The following is a 19,476-nucleotide window of genomic DNA, read 5'->3' as shown; positions in this document are numbered from 1 at the left end:
ATGATTCTATGAAAGACTGTTTTCTGGACAAGCATTGCCTGTACTCCAAGTTAATCTATACTTCCGTCAGGGGTCCAGGCTTGAAATGAAAGAGAATCTGTATTGATGAAAAACTGTTTGAATGCTAGCCCACACGGACCGTCTAAGGGTTGATTCATAAAGTTGATACTAAGTAGAACATGACTTTGATGAAATACGAGAATATGTTCTTGTGCCTGATCGATCCTTAATCCTTTTAATTTCCTTCAGCTTAAGTTAAAATATCGTCTTGGAAGGGAACATTTGTAATTATCAAAATCTGATAACGGTTACACACAAAAAAAATCATTCCCACTATATTAAAACAGACAATTTTAGGTATATACAGCCCATGAACATCCAACATTCATGGGTATAATTACAAAAAAGCTTTATGAATCAAGCCCCTGGTTAATAATTGCTCTTTTATTTATCCAATGTTCTTAATATAATTCATTCTTGTCTTTCAGAAACGAGAGGAGGGTTGGTGGGTTGTCATCGGTGATACCAAGACCAACAGTCTCATCTCCATCAAGCGTTTGACCCTTCAACACAAGGCCAAGGTCAAGCTGGACTTCGTAGCTCCTTCCCCCGGCAGTCATCATTACACCATCTACTTCATGAGTGATGCCTACATGGGATGCGATCAGGAGTACCAGTTCGACATCGATGTCAAGGAGCCTGGTAGCGACGCAAGTGGAGAGAGCGATGAGAGCTCGGATGAGGAGTAGATGGAATATTTTGGTTACTGTCATCAGTGATCAAGCATCTGGGAGCTGTTCTATTGACATTTTGTTGTCGGACAAGTTGTCAGACTGTTACCATTTTAACTGTCGGATGTCAGTGTGAAAAGTTTTCATGAAAGTCCCTTTGTATACTGACTCTGAAAGCTATTTTGGAGATAACAAAGAGATATAGAGTATGCGAAATAATAAAAAAATTAATTGCTTGTACAATATCCATGACCCCTCTTTTCAGATTCTAATCTCCAAAGCCAAGTCAGGACATAGTTGCTCGATCTGAGTGGGAAGATTAGGACTACTTATATAATCCATGAAGAAGACAAAAATTCATATGGCTCTTTGAACATGGAGAGATCAAGAAGTTGTGTCTATCAGGAAAGTATTTTGCGACATATTAGATCCTTGTTATTATATTCATATCATTGTTGATATGCTAGGCTTATGTCTATTTCATGAGAATTTTGTTCTCAGAGAAATGGGTACGAGATCAGTGATCATCAAAGATAATGATGTTAATCATGTAATCACAAAAATTCTTTCTTTTTCTTCCACGATCAGTAGCTGTCTTATGATTAAGTAACAATGTTACACGTCTCAAACGATGACTTAATGGCTCGATTAATTGATCAAATCTTCAGTTTGCTTGTAGCCTTTGGCTTTAGCTTCCATGCATCCAGAACTTATCTATTTCCTTTTTTCTTCTACAAATAGAAAGTTGTTCTCAACAGAACATCTTTTCCCTGCAGGAAGACTTTTCCTGCACTCCTATACATGAAGTATATATGTATATGGATTTTAGTATTATTCTTCAGTTTATGGGTAAAATTATGTTTGTGGATTCTGCAATACCTTCAATGTTATTCTGGAATGGTTGCAGTCAAGGCAAGATATCATTTGCCTCTTTGAGTTTTGATTAGCCTTTGGCTAAATGTTAATATAACCATTGATATTTCAAGCAAAGTTGCTTCTGTACACTCTGGAAACCCAATAGAAGTGGCCATTATTACTCCCAACACTCCCAACAGCCCTCACTTTTAAAGATATCAATATCTTATTGTTGAATATGATGACACTAATATTATAAATACAAAGTTAGTGATCAGTATGGTATAGTATTCATTAAATACCCACATCTCTTTAAGAATATCATGCAGGAATAACTCTGCTTTAAATCATAAAATGTAGCAAATTGTCAGACAGTAATACTCAATAACATCTTGTAAATGATACAGATGTAAGATTAATTATTAGCATTGCCTTTTGTCTATATTGGAAACTCTAAAGGCGCTATTGAATAATCCCATATTTTCTTGTCATACAAATGTAAATGTATACATTATTTTCATAGTGATTGTCATGTACATAATGTATCACTTCAATGGTCAGATCATGCTCAAGGGACATACAATACTACCCATTCACCAATTTTATTGTGTGGAGTAGAAATATTGAATAATTTATGAAGTGTGAGATACTTCAGTGCTTGGAACATAAAATGTGCAGGTATATGATGGTTCCTTGTCATACATGTTCATTTATACCTCGGTCCCAGTGTCATACGATCCTTTACGAACGCCGCAACTGGCCTTTTGTAACTGGATGCAGAAATTTTTTAACTGTTGGAAAAATTTCTATTATGGTCAATATGATTTCCACAACTGATGTGATACTATCACTACGATTAAGACCATGGTTTCAATTGTTGTGCAAATTGTGACAGTATGCACTAGATATTAGAAAAAACAAAATTAAGGGATTAAAAAATGGGCACTTAATATCTGACATATAGATAGACATAAATCAAAAGGCCTTTGAATATTGGAAACCAGAAAGAAATTTACATTGAACTAATCCTGTCAATGTTTCCCCTTTTGCTCCATTTGAATTTGCTTTGTTCGTGAGGGTTTTATTATTTGTAGCTGTTTTTGTGTGAGATGTAATTTATGATGAATTTGTCAAATTTGTACAGACTTTTTTTCAGAATTATGTACAGAATAAAAGTGATGTCACTGAAGATTGGTGTCCCTTTGTGTTTACTAGAAGTAAAGTCTTGTTCTAGGGAGATTAATTGAGAAATACACTTCCAATAATTTGTCTTAGGTAAGGACATATACAATCTTTAATTTTCATGCACAGAAACCCCCAAAATATTCACACATTACGAATATTAATTCATTTAAATATATAATAAAGTAAATTTTGTTCAAGCTATAATATACATATATAATTTCTTCAAGATAAAAATTAACGTAAATCAAATCAGCCCATATTATAACAGTCAAACTATATCAGTAAAAGTCAGACAGCGACTAAACCACAAATGTCATAATATTTTAAACTGCCAAAGTGGTAAAACTTTTTGAGGCACTGAGAAAGAAAATTGTTCACTAATTAATATCTGTCTGAAGCCCAGTATATATCCACTTATTCACTGCTTATTACCAAATACAAGTACCAATTTAATTGCAATCAAAAAGGCAATTAGCTCCTAATTTAGCTACTAATAATATGACAAGGATGAGGTTGAAGAATCAATTAAAGATGGCATTTGTACAGTTTCATTTGATACTTGAGCTTTTCAAGATAAAGCCAACAATATAATGCACTTTCTGTCAAAATCATATTTCCTACATATCAATTTCATTATGTCCAATAATTAGGATTTGCTTGTTGAATCCACTAACTTTCAGCATTCATGTACATGATTAGAATACATAATAGAATATTTAATATTCTTTTGTTCACAAACAGCAATAAAATCATCTAATGCTCCAAACCAACTTAAAATTCAGACAAGCAGTGGCCGACTTTTACATGTCAAATACTATGATATCAACACATGCACAGGAAGACGACTTGGAATAATTGGTTGACAGAATTAAAATATATTGCATAATCAAGACTTTGCATAATGATTTCATGAGTACCATATTCAAGGTGAGATTTTGATCAGTTAACAAATCTGGACGGAAGTAATACTGATAAAATAAAGCCATTGTTGATTCAAAGGACATCAGGATTTAACAGCAAACTTAAGATTTTTGCTCAAACTAAGTATATTATTATTAGTATTATAAGCACAATAGAAACTGCCTCCTACGTTATCCTCCTGTTATTGACAGCTGTTAAATATTAACCCCAAGCTTTTACAGAATCTGTCATATATTATGATATAAGATATTAAAAAAAAAAACATCTCGACAGCTATTCAAAGAAGATTTACTTTCTTTCTTAACATCAAACAAACTATTGGCTCTTATGTGGGTTAGAAATATTCACAACCCCAACTTCTTTGAAAGATGAAGTGGTCTTAACCTCAAAATTAATTTTACATTCATACTGACTTGCATACATTATAATAAAAGGGTATACAGTATTCTGGCAGTTTACTAATAATCCATATAGTTTTGCAACTCGATTTCAATTAGATGGTGGTCTTGAGTCATCTTTATGAGTCGCCGATGTCATTCGACTCACTGATCCAGGTTCAGGTGTTGGACGAAGGATTGACTTCTTCAACTCATCTTCCTCATCGTCTCCCAAGTCATCATCCATCTCATATTCATCACTATCCTCAGCATCGTCCTTATTCACTTGCTCCTCATTCGCGCTCTTCTTCCTGCGGTCCTTCCGAGGGAATGGTATCATGACATCACCACCCATCAGAGGCACGTCGACATTATCCATCACTGTCTGATCAAGGCGTGATTCTGCAACATCCGAGGTGAAGACATCACTGCTGCCTTCATCATCCTCCAGGACTTTGCTCTGACCTGTGATTTCACCAGAAACCTCTTCCGTTGGTGCTTCCGGTATCTGAGACAGTTTCCGCACGTTCCCATCATCTTTGGCATCAAGGTCTCCTTGCTTGAACTCCTGGTACTGAGCAAGAGATGCTGTTCCTTCATAGACCTCGATCAGCTTATTCAGTTTCTCCTCAGGGGTTCGTCTCCCAGCGGACGTGGTCCTCACCAAGCCCGATGGAGTCCCTGCAGGTGTTGTCCTGCCCAGGGTGTTGCCGGTGTTAGGGCGGCTGCCCTGCTGTGCAGGACTGAGTCGGTTACCCATGAGATCAGTGGGAACGATGCTTCCGGGTGTCTTAGGTAAGTCAACCTCGGGTGTCTCAGTTCCAGGACGATAGTCATCATCCACGCTGATGTGGATTGATGGGGTCACGGTTCTCATACTGTGCTTGGTTGAAGGGCGTGTTGTAGTTGGGCTGCGCATATACACATCAGATTTCTGTGGAGGATGATCAGATTTTTCACATTGCATGAATACACTACAGCCTAACATAAGGACCTCCTCCCTTCACACCAACAAATCATTGTAATATCAGAATTAGAAATTTATTTCACAAATTTCTGAGAAGTTAGACTAGCAATGAAAAATAGACAGTTTTGTCATGAAGTTTTTACGTCTTATTTTACACACAACTTGTGATCCAGGTGAGTCCAATGTTTTTTTGCCTGTGTTAACACAGTGGGAGTGAATTTCCAAAGACCCTAAAATTTTAAACTTTGACAAATAGAAAAGAACATTGCACACAAATGCTTGTAACAATAAGAATTTCAATCTACAAATATTGGATTAGAAATTTAGCAAATGGGAATAAAAAATATTAAGAATCTGATGTTGAAGGCATCTAAGAGCAGGTCACTATAGTTGTGCATAAAGGTGAGCGATACCTACAAACAGTTTAATGCAACACCACCAAGATATAAACTGGTTCAATTCAATCTTAAAACTTAAAAAAAAATGACCGATTTCTTGAAAACTCACCACAAGTTCACTTGGAGCAGGAGAAGAATCAAAGAAGCGTTTATGCTGGTGTGCTAGCTCCTCCCTCTCCTCATTGAGCGTGATCTTAGCAGCGATGTTATACCGGGTGCATAGACGTCGTACTTCATCCTTAATCTGCTGGACCATCTCCATGTCACCGGTAGCACTCACACCAAACGATTCCAAAGCTATTGCAAGTTGCCTGTCAATGTAGGTAGGTGATTACTACATAAGTGACTTACGATAAACTTTTAGAACAGATTATATTTCAGAAATTTAAACATACATGGTCACAATAGGAATCAGTAATTTATATACTTTCATGGCTCAATTTCAATCATTTATTTAAGACATAAACTTCCTTGGGAATGTATTGTCGCTCAAATCACCAAACCTTCTGGTCAGGCAGAGTCAAGGAGGGCCAAACCAAAAATAAATAGGCTACATGTATGATGTCAAGACATTCCTGCCTCCATTGATTGTTGGTACAATGTAAAAACTAGAAAAACTCATTATGACAACAGGGTAAGAGTTATATGGATATGGCGATGATAAATGTGGTTACGACGAAGGTGATAGCGATGTTGATGGTATTACAACACTAATAATGATGAATATGATGATGATATTATGAATATTAAAGTGATAATGACAAATGATGGAGATGGTGAAGCCAGTGATTGTACTGATAATTATGGTGATATTGATGATCATGTTGAGGTTTATGGAGATGATAGTGATGCTGATGCTACTGTTCCTGCTGATGATGATAATGACAAACTGTCATATGTTTACACAGAACACAATAGGAACTACTTTGACTATAATGCATTCCATGCATATCTAGTCAATAGTCACCTCACCAAATCAAAATCTCATCAAGTACTTACTCTCTGACAACTTCATCGGGCTCTACCAGTAGTTTTTCTTGAAGCATGGCAGGTATCTCTGGATCCTTGATGCCTAGTTTAATCATCGTCTGACAAGCTTCCGCTCTCACACCAGCCTGAGATTCAAACCTAAGAGCCCACAGCACAGCACTCTCTATGTGTTTGTTAGATTCACCTATGTCTCCAAGAGCTATTACAAACAAGCAAAAGTTAAAAGATTAACAAGTTGTTGTTCTATTGTAACACTTTTTCAAAGAATAAATAAAAAAAAATTTCATCAATCAAACTTTAGCTCTATTCACCTCACCTAACAATAGATAGTCTCCTCTCTCATCTACCACATACTTGTGCTTCGATTCCAACTCAATCTTTTCCACTTTCATATTTCATCAACTTTTCTTCATTCCATCATTAAAACAGTCCTTTGCAGGACTGATTACATGATGAAACTATGGCTTCCTCTACATTTTTCACTCTTGTTTGCTGTGTTTTAATCTTTCGAAATATCATTATTTGAATGAAATAAATTATCAATCAAGATTTTTTTTAAAATCCTTTAATGAAGGGATAATCATCAGGGGCTCATAAACCCGCTCCCATATGATGCTGTCTTACATCACCCTGTCTACCACAGGGTGATGTCTCAGGTACACATATTCAAATCATGTCATAGAAAATATTAATCATACCTTTGAGAGCATGTGCCTTGACCTTCCAGTTGCTGTCAAACTCTGTCAAGAAAAGCAGCTTCATGAGAACATCTGAATCCTTGAGTTCTAGCTTACTAGCCGTCTCAGTGGTAGCAATCCTCACAGCGATGTAGGGATCATCAAAGCATTTCAGATATGATGGCAGGAGGCGGGCTGTCATAATACCTGGTAAGAAAATGTGTCATATTGGATTTTGTATACTGAATTTCTTACAAAATTCATTTCTCTCTCTCTCTCTCTCTTATCTAATCATTAATAGGGATTAAACTAAAAAGTCATACTTGAATATTTGTGAGACACCCACCAGGGCCACGTCATACAAAGAGTTACACGATTGATCCGATCAATCACAACTATGGACGTCCAGCAACGTCACCGTCTTTAATACATGTTGGTTCAAAATATTTTCTAAGTATGATGTATGTTCATGCATTCATTGTTTTCTTGTAATTCACTATGCTTCACTTTGTTTATAAAGGAAATTGTTCACATTTCCTGTAGAAAAATTATGACACTGATGAATTAACATAGTTATAATTGATTGGATCAATTGTAACTCTTTGTAAGATGGAGCCCTGATAGATTTAGTGACCCTCATCTAAGACTCACCTAGATGTCCAATCTTCTGCAGCGCATCAATCCTATCCCTCTCACTGCCGTTGAGTAATCTATCTCTCAGATCATCATGGACATCCTTCCCGTGTCCTGTACGGCCTAGAGTCTGAGCAGCGGTGGTTCGGACCTCCCGATGCCAGTCATTCCACATCAGATTACTAAGCTTGTGGGTGATATCCTGATATATTCCAAAGAAATGAAATATAATTGCATTATCAGTCTTGATAATGAATTCTGGGGGAGCATTCCAAAAGGTCATGAATGTTCTATACATCATATATTACATCGAAGAGAGCGGTGTTGGCTCAGTTGGTAACGCGTCTGCCCATCAAACCAAAGATCGTCGGTTCGAGTCCCCCAGGCAGATGACTGAAGCCAATGCATTGTGTGTAAATGTCTCTTCCATGTTTCATAGAAGCAGGCTATGTTACAATGGAAAACACTCCATCTCTCGGATAGGATGTTAAATGGAGGCTCAGTAAAGAGAAGAGTCAACACCTTTGCACATTAAGAACCCACTGCACTATTCGTATAAGAGTAGGGGGAAACCCTGGTGTAGTGGTCCACCTACACTCCACCAATCAGTTACATCGGGAGAGACCTGCGGGTCATAGTGATTCAGTTCGCTTTTTGCCTCCCAGGTATAGGTGAAGCCAAACAAATAATAATAAGACAATTAAGCCCAGCACACACTATGCAACGTGATTGAACCAACATCCGACTGCAACAATACACAGAGTGTGCGCTGACCTGTAATGCGATTCATGACGAAAAACTTCCATTTGAGAACACTATACCCCAGTTCCCCTTCTCATCAATTCTCTTCTCCAGCCGTAACTGCCTCAAGAAAGCAATTTAAGTATCAAAACACCTGTTTCTTGACGTTGGTCCGAAGATAAAACAACAGCCCAGCATATACAGTCACAGCAGGGGGCAACACACGATGGGATGCATGCGCAGCGCTGAGTGCGGTCTCTGTAAGCATGCTGTCATTTTTATTCGCTTACTTTCCTTATTCCGAGGAAGATTTTCTTCGTTCGAAATTGAAAATGGACTAACATTGGGTTACTGAATACAATATGCCTTTGAAAATGTGATTAAATATGGAATACAATAATTTCATTCCGAAGGTCCTATTACAGGCAGAGAATTCTTACGTAATAGCGCAGCTGTTGTTTATCTTTTCGTCCTTTGCTCAACGCTCATATACTGGCCTGTGGGGGTGAAATTGAGACAGCGGGGATTACCCCTGGATTACTTGGCCAAGCGCGGTTGATAAGGGCTTGGAAATGAGTTTTAGGAGATCCAAATGGAAAATGGGGTACAACACCGCAGTTCACAATCCGAACTGCGGTATTGTTTCAAAGGGAAGTTTGACGTAATGTGCACTGATATGTGATTGGCAACTTTGATGTATATGGATCATAGTGCAATCACATTGAATAATGTCCGTTGGGCTTTAAATGCTTGGGAACAACGTCTGTAAGAGCTTTTACTGCACAGCATGAACTCAGGTCAAAGTTCACCCATACCTTATTGATAGTGCCATAGAGGCGAGGAAAGGTTCGGCAAGCCACGATACGATGTCTCCAACTGGTACTGTTTAGCTGTTCAGCAACCATGGAATGCACGATGGACGACCCTCTACTGAGGTTTGTGAGCAGTCGAATACACTGCTCATGCTTGACCATGTTCTCAGAGTCAAAGAGCTGCTTGACTAGCTCACCGACCACGAAGGAGTCACAGACGCCAGCATGTGCTAGACACTGAGCTGCTGCCCAACGTTCAGGCCCGCTTCCAGACTTTATCACATCCTTTAAGATCTTTCTTGCCTAAAGAGAAGAAAATATTTAAGCTCATTAAAACTTAATAGAAAAGTGAGTAATGCATTCATAGTTCTGTTTTTCTTTTAGGTCTTATATGGTATAACCTCTATTTCCAATTCTCACAATTCATAAAGCAAAGTAGCAAACACAGGAAATTCTTGAACCCATAATTTATCTCAATAAACATTTTGTAATTTCATAGACTGGACTGAGTCACACATCCCTTTCTTCTTTAATTATCCATATACCAGTGAATATGTCAGAAAATAATAACCAGAACATTTCTAATTACATGTATCTATATTTCATATTTTGTATAATATGACACTAAGTAGGAAATGTAATTTACTATGACAACGCAATTGCAGAAGGAATATCAAAGGTCTCTGAAGATCCAATGAAAATGTTAAGCTGCAATAGAAAAATATTAATCTTGCCTGATAACTGTTACTTGAGTCATGTTTAGTCTAACTGAATCATATGATCCCACAAAAATCTGAAGCATATTGCTAATGCTTGATGCATACAATTGTGATAGTTTTTCATGTTTAAATGTAAGATGGGATATACCTCTACACCAAATAATAAATAATTGAGTATTAAAGAATGATTATATGTCATGTGCTTGTGAAAATTTTATTTCTTGAATTACCATTCAGCCTTGCAATTTTATATGTAATAATGAGTATACATCACACAATTTATACTGATAAGGGATAACAGACCAGTCAACCATCATACTTGATAAATATCACTACATTGGTGGTAATAGGTAAATGAATCACACTTTCCGTATCAATATTTGTTTACATGGCTCGCATCAAAGATTCTGATTAGTATCATCTGAACAAATCACTGAATTTTCTGATAATCCGTAAACATTTCACAAAACACAAAATAAAAAGACACTGACCTAAACAAGAAGTTAAAGGGGAAGATTAGATTTGTGAAAGCTTGGATAAATAATTTGTTGATTTTCATTTTTGTGGAACGAAATTATATTCGGATAGACAATAAAAACAAAGAAATATTGATGAGATTTTCAAAATAAATGATAAAAATCATCTAGTTTCTGGTCATATGTATACTTCATTTGAAGCATTATGATGATTCTTTTGAAATGAATGTTCAAGGCTTTTCCTTTCATGTACTTAATATATATGACATGACAGCTCATATTTCAGAGTTACCAAATCACTTTAAAGTCATTTTGATATCTTTTTAAACAAAAGTAAATAAAACATGCATTTAAAAAAAATAGAAAGTTACTCAGGACATATCTTATTTGCTCAACTTTAGCATTACTGGCCTCATGCAATTTTTCTTTAAATTTAAAAAGTTACTAAAAAGAGCACTTTGGACAAAACATGGGCTATTCATACAAGCATTTGAGTTTTTTTCTATAGGCAGGGAAAGCAAGAAAAGTAAGTAAATAAATGTTTGCAGGAATCCAAACTAAATTTTCTTTGTAACCTCCTATTCCACAAGAGATATATTTACAGTATTTATGTACATCATTAGAAAACCAATATAAAACACAAATCAAATACATATGCACACTGTATCACATTGTGTATAGTATTGGGTACCAAAGGGATATTCTCAATTCCAAACCCCTTTTGGTCAAATTTTGAAAAGAATTTCAATGTTACTGTCGATCATGGCTACTATGTTTATTCTTATTCTTGCACATACAATGCATGGTGATTGCATCAAAAAAGGAAATAGCAAATTTGCATTTTGTGCATTTATCCGAAAATTTCAAATGGTAACAAAATGCACAATACATCTTTTATCAATGCCAACACATGCACTAATGATACGTAATACAGCAGGGGTATTATATTGTTTCTTTGAAATGATAAATGGCTCGATTCATATTTCATTTTGATTTTAAACAGCTGCACACACAATACAAATTCAATATATAGGTTAGCTCACAGTTAGTGTCACATTCATACTATATTATCTCCATCTTACCTGTTCATAAGGTGGCTAAACATCCAGTATTATAATGAGAGCATAGGAATATAAATGAGATGGTAAAATAAAACAAAACATGCAGGATGAGATAAGAAACTTCTAAATTATAAACTAATCAGACAATTGAAAAAAAAAATTAACAAACATTAAAAGGAATAGTTGGAGATAATGTCATTGATACAAAATAATTTAATACAAATAAATAAAAAGTATCAAACATACTTTAATTATATGATGGTATCTTGCAAAAAGTATTTATTTTTTAGGAAATTATGTACACTTATCCAAAATGTACATGCACTGTAGCAAATCAATGTCACCATCTTCTCAAAGAAACATGTTTGACATGCAATAAGCAGAACAAAAAGACAATGTTTTCTACGACAAATAGTGATGAAAACAATGAAGTGAATAGCTAATCTAATCAAGTTCAGAATAGAAAATAGAAAAAAAACTGATCTAAATGACAACAATATTGAATTACTACATAAAATGTCAGACAAACATTGATATTTAAATGAAGAATGCAACAATAACTTTCAGAAGAGAGGAGTGACAATGAAGGGAACATTAGTTCTGTTGCTCTTGCTGTTTCTAGTTTGCTAGGGCAAGTTTAAAATTTCTCTCATTAATTTGGTGGTATCTATTCATCATATCTCATCTCAGTAATTTTGAATGTATTGAATTCAAGATTTGTTATCCCATCATTTTCATTTGATCATATTAGGACTTGCTATTACCGGTACCTTAATTATCTCAGTAAATCATTTGAATTAAATACTGAAATGTTAAATTGAACCCTCTAACCAAAATCACACAGAAAAATGCATAAAAACCAGAAGCGTCTACCAAAACCCAATTTATAAGACAGCATGAATCTATTTAAAGTGCAGAATTTCTAGCTTGTATCTGAATAGAAGCAAGCTTATAGCAAACAAATATATACCTACATCTACAGATTAATGCCTGCTCACCAACTAATCCCTAATACTAGATCCCCTTCCTCACTTCCTAGTTCCTACAAAAGCGCATGATATAGTGCATTTCTTAATGAGAGCAAGAAACACTGCACACTCCTACCTCTTCATTTGGTCTGTTTAGTGTATACAGAGCGATGGCAGCAGTCACGCAAACTCTCGGACTGGGATCAAACAAGGATTTCTCAACGCATTTTAGAAGCTTTGCTGGGAGGACACCGTGAGATGTAGCATCCTTTCCAATTTTATTGAAGATTCCGGTAAGCCGACTTTTGACCTTTGACGGCTCTATAGTAATAAAATTTCAAATAACCATCAAAGAAATTAAGGTTTACTTCTGTCTTAAGGATCCCAAATCCTAATTCATCATACAATATGAATTAAAGATTTCTATCCAAAAGCAGGAGCTCATTATAAGGAAATCATTGGAAGCATCGAAAATAAATTGCTACATATATCGCAACAATTGTGTTACATCAGTATGAAAAATAATAAGATAAAGGTAGTTTTCTCTTGGGCTCAGATCGATCTCTAATTTGTCAACCACAACTACTTATTATTATGATTTTGTATTACATACGTGCATGTATATCTTAAAATGATTTTAAATCCCTATCCCTCTAATAGCGAAATCCTTCAAAATGTCTAGGCACTGTTTATAATTGGATTATAAAAGTCCACATATTTTATGAGATTAATTTTTTAAGCTGATGACACTCACTTGAAAGAGAAACACTTCCTGGTTCATCAGGTGGTCTGAATGTAGCTGCTTTAGCGATGGTTGCTATGGCCTGTAATCTTACATGCTCATTGATGTCATTCATGTCTTTCTCAAGGTCATTGATGGAGCTGTCGTACCACTTGCTACCGAGGTGCCATTTATTCCTCCATTCATCAACTAAATGCATATAGAGAGAATTGAGGAGTGTTATGATGCCTTGCTCACTGATTTCATTATAGCTAGAATTCTCAAATACAGAAATATTGATCTATCATTACCATTTATCTGCACAAGCACTTTCCCCCCAGGGGCCAATCAAGGATTTTCCATAGGGGGCATTTTGTACAGGAAAATTTTGAAAAAGCAAAAAAAAAAGGTCTTCACTACAAAATCGAGGTCAATTTGTTCCAAGAAAACTTGCGCATGCATGACATATTCCCCTCAAAATTATTTTTTGTGCCCCTTAAAGGGATTGGGGGGTTGGGTATGGGCTAGATGAGCCCCTATCTGGATCTGTCATTTCTTTCCCTTCTTAAAGTGGTTTTCCATGATACTTGGTCTCTCCATTTCATCAGAGGCATGGAGCAGATAGGGTTGCATTTCGACTCAATTCAAAATATAAAGCCTCAGTCCCAATTACTGCAGTGTTCTAGCTTGAGTCTTTTTAGTGGTGGTCTCAATTTCACGGCAAAACAAGTTTTTTTTTGGCCAATTTATTGGTCTAAAAGCCAAAAGCGAATGAACATCATGTAGTGACGACATGACGACCAATATTTATCAAATATTGATTGTAAATTTTGCACAAAAAAAAAAGATTGGAGAAGGAAATTAACTTGAGTGCAATTCTTCTTTGCAAGGAGTTATGTTCGAAACACTTTCCATTTGAAATTAGTGGTGGACAGAAATAGTATTTTTCATGATGAGTGGTGGTCAGAAATCTGTGCCGGTTGGGTTTACTACTGGAGCTATATCACTGATAACCGGTAGGCATATATGATTGGGTGTAAATCAAGTTTCTGAAACATTGTTTTTTTTTGCAAAAGGTTTCTGTGTTGATACATCTTCCTCCTTTCTAACATCCTTGGTACATGCTGTAGTTACCAGGGACTCATACAACAAATTTTCACTTCCCAGGTTTTTTTTTTTATCTTAAAATGATTCATAAATGAAATTATCAGTTTGTGTAATTGTTCTATAATGGAGAGCACTGGTAATATGGGTGAAGTGAGACTAACCGAGCTGAACTAGCGATGGATTCTCTTTATGTCTCTTGAGAGTTGTTGGGTCTGGTTCCCTGTGGGCTTCAGCATCGTAGCCTGCTTCATGAATATCCATCTGTTCCTCCTGAAACAAGTGGGATGAATATTCATATGTGATACAGGTAACAAATATATGTGAAAGAAAATCCAATCTACAGGAGATATTCAGTAATGCAAATATCACATTGAACACTCCAATCATATATATTTTATATATATTCTTACATTTCAATTAAAAAAAAGATAATAGTGACAGTTATCATTTTACATTTGGCTCTTTAAAAATGTCAGTTTAACCAAGCCATATGTCATGCAGATCTAAGAAATATTTTCTGACATCCCTGTAATTATGTTAGATTTATAAGTAATTGCTACCCACCAAAAAGTGTACGTGAAGCACAAGAGCAAAAATCTTGATTTTTAAAGAGGTATACAATTTTTTTCTTTTTCTAAAGTTCTATTATTGATTTGTATGTGTCTCAGTGTACAAATATATGTTATGCAAAACAGTAATTACTCAGGTGATGTTTGACGCTATATAAGACATTCAGTTTACTCAATACGTTCAGTTAATATAATTTTTGTACAAAGCACATAAAATACATTTAATTACAGTTTAACAACATAATAATCGTGCTTTACAAACAATCATTCTTACTGTAGATTTTAAGGTTAAAAAAAAAAAGGATAAGGGAATAAGTCCCTCTGTACATTTACCTGCAGGGGCTGTGGAAGTTTATTCCACTTTTTGTAGCCATGCTGAGGCATGTCTATCTTCTTCTTCCCTCGTTCTTTCTTGCTCTTTTGATCTTTAGTTTTCTTCTTGCTCTCAGTGTGCCAAGATAAAGGATCTTGAGGGAAACTCTTCCTTGTTGAGACCTGATACACGTTGCCAGAATCCAGGTAGAGATTTGAATCACCGGGCTGATGAATCAACTGTGCACCTGTGGTTTGGTGATGTAATAAAGGGAATAGAATGGAGAGCATGTTATGTTTCAAAGTGAATATATTTAGACAGGATAAAATCATTCATGTTTTTCAATAGTCCACGGTTATGTGATTCCTTTTATAAATATATTATGAATTCATGCCATCCTATGGCAACTTCTACGGAATCCTAAATAATAATTTCCTGTTGAACATTGTTATCATAAGGGTAACATTGGCTGGCCAAGTAACTTTAATAGTAACTTTGATGAATGAAAAGAAGGTTTCTGAAATAAAATACAAGCAAGTATCACTCTGTAGCCTCTACTTCACATTGTCAAAAGTATAGGCGACTGTCAGACCATAATACTAAACCTCTACACACATCTTACAAACAGTGCAGACATAAACTGAATCAATGAAATGTTCTTCTCTATCTTTCTTCTACTGTCCTACATTGCCAAAATTATCAAATGGTTAGAGTTTTTATTCATCCACAAACATAGAAATGAAAGAAATTAGATTAAGAATTACTGTAAATGTAATATTTTTTATCAAGTTGGACTCTCATCCTCACATGCCAAAACATATTTCAGTTTTAAAGGATAATCAGGGACTTCAAACACTGATAAACAGTACCTACCAAGCAACCATTCTTGCTCAAACTGGTTGTGTGTATCAAGCATCTTATCACCAATGGCTGGATTCATTACATCCTTGAGAGTAGGAGGTGGCTTGGGTTTACGACGGAATACTTGGATGTCTTGAGCAGTTGTGTTGATGGCACCTGCAAGAAAACATACCATCATTAACCAAATTTTAATTCAATATAGCGATGTAGTCAAATGTACAATTGCCCTGTATTTGTAATGACAATGACATAAATGTTATCTTGATTATGAAATATTATCAAATCCAAACAAGATTACAGTGTCTGAATTCCAATGACTGAAAAAAAAGATAGTAAGTTTGAATTCTTTAATCACAATTGGAAAGATTTTAATGAAAAAATAGGATTCTTGTTTCATTCTAAAATATGTAACAAGGAAAATGTGATTGTGACTGATGTTTGGTGAATAGTAATCAGGAAGCAGGAACAGACAATATCTTGATTTACACTAATTTACTCAAAAGGCACATAATAAAAATGTCAAGAGATTTAAGAGCTTTTTTAAATTCAATTAAAAAAAATAATTAAATATGAGAGGATTACCTAGACTATCAATGGCAAGTTGTCTTTGCTTCCGTCTGACTCCACCAGGAAGACGATAAAATGATGCTAAAGGTTGTGTATTGATGTCTTCTTCATCATTTTCATCCTCACCACCTTCTCCTCCTTCTTTCTTATCCTTGGCACTAGAACTTTTTCTACCCCCAGAAAGCACTGGTTTCTGTTTCTTTGAGGTTCTGCTATCTGCCCTTTGTTCTGCTGGCTCAGCTAGCCCAGTCTCACTCATGCTGGTGTCATCTCTGATAAGAGTATCAAGCTGTGAAGACTCTCCAAACTTCTCAACGAGTAGCTTGGTAAGTCTGTCCTTCTGTGGACCTTGAGGTGTTCGCTCGTTGACAATCCATCTTGCTGTTGCTTTGCTCAGGTTCATCAAGACATGAGAATCCCAATTCTCAGATTCTTTTGTTCTCGTCTTTGAATTATGCTGGGAATCTGTGTTGATCTCTACTTCCTCTTCTAATTCATTCTCTTGCTCGGTTTCAGTGAGGAATGCATTTTTCCCTTTAAGAACAGTTCCAGCTTCAGACACAATTTCATCATCTCTATCAGGAATTATCTTTTTCTTTTTGGGCTGGAGTGGCTTAAGCTTGTGTTCTGATACTGTAGTGATGTGGCAAGGAGCATGTTTCTTTTCGTACCCACGCTGGTTATGCCTTCCAACAGTCCCAATCTTTTTCAGTGGTTTCTTCTTCACAATTCCTTTGGAATCAAAAGTTCCTTTCAGATCTACCTTGTTGTATGGAAGTGTATGAGCTGCATGTTTGCGAATTACAGCTTCACTGAAGAGGAGATCAGCGCTTATCTTCTTCACATAGTCATGATGGATTTTACCCTGTGCATCCTGGGTACGAGTTGGAGGTAAACTTTGTGACAGGAAGGAGAATTGGCTTTTGAGTTTTGATTCATCAGACCCAACCTGTGGTACTTTTACTCTATCGGCACAGGGGAAGAGAAGTGGGCGAGACAGGCTGTCAGTCTCCATCACCAATCCTCACGCTTTACTAAGACTTCTAGATAAAGAAAAGAAAAGCCAATAAGTATAAGTAAACCATAAACAGTATTTGACCTTTCTAGCAATTCAAACCTTTTTCTAGTTTACTGCAGGAGTTAACAAAACCATAAAAAACTTACAATTTTAGTGAAAACCTGAATTTCAAGGGAACAAGGATAACCAAGGATACCAAAAAAAATCTCAAAGAAAAGAGGGTAAAAATAGCAAAAGATAAATAAAGAAAGACAAAAAGAAAAGACAAGATCAGGGAAGAAAAAACAATGTCACCATTTCTGGGGTCTACCTTAAAGTGCCCCAAGTCTGCACAGTGCCAGTTGACTGCACACATGCGTATCTGCGCGATTCTAATAAAAGAAGATGCGCAGTGACCACAAACTTGACACCTGAAATACATACAGATATTCATTTAAAAATCTGACTCAAAATGGTGGAGAAATATTAAATTTCAGGCATTTCATGTGATGGCCTCAAACTGCAGCTTTTCTCTTCAAAAACTCTTAGGCCTAATCATGTGAAAAGTGCGCAGACATGGGGGACCATCTTTTTGTTCAATCTTAAAATAACTAGCTAATATTTTTTTAAAGAAAATCATCGGTGCAGTGCAGTCCCGCCTAGCCAGGAGGCTCCTTGAGAGTAAAAATAATTTACTTACGTACATACTAACGTATGTTAACTCTCCACGGAACCAGGGATTCCATCCCTTCATGTCCGTGTACCGCCAAAAGACCTGAAACTTTCGCCCCCAAGATTTCTACTTTTCTTCTAAAAGATCTAGCCCTAAATCATGTAAATGGGATTCTTCGCTGTTTCGGACGCATGCGTCCGTCAGAAAAGTTGGTGAAGAACAATGAGAAACAAGATGACGGCGTAAACATAATATTTTATAATATTTTATATTTTATAATATTTTTTTGGTTTTTTTAATGAATTCTTGTTTAAAAATGATATCGATAGTGTAGAAATGTCTGAAATGAAGTTGTATCCCATTTACATGATTGAGGGCTAACTTAGATCTTTTTAGAAGGAAAGTAGAAATCTCGGGGGAAAAAGTTTCAGGTTTTTTGGAGGTACACGGACATGAAGGGACGGAATCCCTGGGCCTGGCTCCATGACCATGCACTCATTCAATGAACAAGGTTATCCATGGAGAGTAAGCATACGTTAGTAAATTATTTTTACTCTCTAGGAGCCTCCTGGCTAGTCCCACCCAATTCACTCAGTGTTACTTAGCTCAGACTCTCAGAGTAACTTACAAGAATCAATGCCATTGACAAAATGGGTAACCGAATTATCAATGCACCTTCTAACATAATTCTGAATGTGTGGGACTCGGAAATCAGGACGCTGACAGTGATGCAGACAAATGCAATATTTTAACGCATGTGAAAACTAATCGATACATAGATCGACAAAATACTTCAAACTCTACCGTTATTTTCCCATCCTGATTAGATATTAGCGATATGATACCGATAAATTTATAAATAAACTCACCGAATTATGTCTGTTTGCGTCTTGTTTCCATGGACAAATTTTGAATGTAGAAGGAAGAAAATACCGTGATTTGGGACCGATAGTACGATATCTTCGAGGTATCAAACAAATTTCGACAAAATGATTTCAAGTAAATTTTATGTGTGTGCGTGGAGAGTGCATTATGCATTATGAATAACATGCATGCTTTCATTTTATACTATAACTTTCATTCAGTTCCATTAATCACTGAGCAATTGCATATGATTTTGGGGGGCTTACATAACTTGTGAAACATACCTGTGTGAA

The 19,476-nt window shown here is 35.9% G+C and overlaps 2 protein-coding genes across 4 annotated transcripts in view; one reads left to right on the top strand and one right to left on the bottom strand.

The window, feature by feature from the left end:
- The window catches only part of LOC121424829 (U5 small nuclear ribonucleoprotein 200 kDa helicase-like), a 40,815-nt gene extending 38,040 nt beyond the window's left edge, over positions 1 to 2,775 (top strand). Inside the window, exon 41 of the mRNA XM_041620627.1 lies at positions 489 to 2,775. Within this exon, the coding sequence (XP_041476561.1) occupies positions 489 to 749 (261 nt within the window). The 3' untranslated portion in view covers positions 750 to 2,775. The remainder of the gene's footprint in view (positions 1 to 488) is intronic.
- Positions 2,776 to 3,812: 1,037 nt separating this feature from the next.
- LOC121424830 (HEAT repeat-containing protein 4-like) lies at positions 3,813 to 19,272 on the bottom strand. 3 transcript variants are annotated; one of them, XM_041620628.1, is made up of 14 exons: positions 19,189 to 19,272; positions 16,665 to 17,692; positions 16,095 to 16,238; positions 15,242 to 15,468; positions 14,501 to 14,609; positions 13,266 to 13,442; positions 12,648 to 12,832; positions 11,565 to 11,579; positions 9,291 to 9,590; positions 7,753 to 7,936; positions 7,123 to 7,308; positions 6,434 to 6,623; positions 5,544 to 5,745; positions 3,813 to 5,003 (listed from the first exon to the last, which is right to left on the bottom strand). In XM_041620628.1, exons 2-14 carry the CDS (start codon positions 17,662 to 17,664, stop codon positions 4,182 to 4,184), a joined length of 3,741 nt encoding a protein of 1,246 aa, XP_041476562.1. In that variant the 5' UTR covers positions 17,665 to 17,692; positions 19,189 to 19,272; the 3' UTR covers positions 3,813 to 4,181. The 3 variants fall into 3 exon arrangements, with proteins under 3 accessions (XP_041476562.1, XP_041476563.1, XP_041476564.1); XM_041620629.1 differs by having other exon boundaries at positions 16,665 to 17,689; positions 19,189 to 19,225; XM_041620630.1 differs by lacking the exon at positions 11,565 to 11,579.
- Between the last annotated feature and the right edge of the window lie 204 nt (positions 19,273 to 19,476).

Source organism: Lytechinus variegatus, chromosome 12, assembly GCF_018143015.1.
Source record: "Lytechinus variegatus isolate NC3 chromosome 12, Lvar_3.0, whole genome shotgun sequence".
NCBI classification, from domain to species: domain Eukaryota; kingdom Metazoa; phylum Echinodermata; class Echinoidea; order Temnopleuroida; family Toxopneustidae; genus Lytechinus; species Lytechinus variegatus.
The sequence above is the reverse complement of the archived record's forward strand: the minus strand, read 5'-3'. Positions and strand labels throughout refer to the sequence as shown.